General features: G+C 48.9%; 1 protein-coding gene across 2 annotated transcripts in view; it reads left to right on the plus strand.

Moving 5' to 3' along the window:
• Positions 1-414: 414 nt before the first annotated feature.
• Positions 415-528, plus strand: part of TRIM59 (tripartite motif containing 59) — a 5,993-nt gene continuing 5,879 nt past the window's right edge. The window contains exon 1 of one of the 2 annotated variants that reach the window (XM_027685846.1): positions 415-469. In XM_027685846.1, the coding sequence (XP_027541647.1) occupies positions 440-469 (30 nt within the window). In that variant the 5' untranslated portion in view covers positions 415-439. The remainder of the gene's footprint in view (positions 470-528) is intronic. The other variant, XM_027685848.1, reaches the window with a different exon arrangement.

Raw genomic sequence — 528 nt, forward strand, 5'->3', positions numbered from 1 at the left:
ACATTAAATGAATTTCATTTCTCTTTCAAGTTTGCTGTGAATGCAACAGCTGAGAATGACTTTACAGTTTAGTTCAAATGAATTGGAATAAACCCTTGGACCTTCCCAGGGCTGGGGCAGCCACAGCCCCTCTGGGCAATTTGTGCCAGGGCATCCCAACCCTCACAGGGAAGGATTCCTTCCCAATATCCAAAATAAACCTGTCGGTCAGTTTAAATCCATTCCCTTTGTCCTGTCACTCCAGGCCCTTGTCAATAGTACTTTATAATAATCTCCAGTAGCCAAAGCGGGTAAACGTGCTTCGATTTAAACATGCATTTATTTCTATTTCTGTGCTTAGCAGCTCCCTGTGGGTGCCAGCAGTGCCCGGGGCAAGGGTTTGCCCCGGGGAGCTCCACAAGGTTCCATCACCCCTGAGGCGTTGTATCGCTCCACGATTATGATGCCGGCACCGAGGGCGCCATTCCCGGTGAGCACTGGACAGTTCATTCATCCCGGTCCCTCACACAACAACAACAACAACAACAA

This window comes from Neopelma chrysocephalum, unplaced genomic scaffold (genome assembly GCF_003984885.1).
Source record: "Neopelma chrysocephalum unplaced genomic scaffold, ASM398488v2 Primary Assembly neopelma1_69, whole genome shotgun sequence".
Lineage (NCBI taxonomy): Eukaryota > Metazoa > Chordata > Aves > Passeriformes > Pipridae > Neopelma > Neopelma chrysocephalum.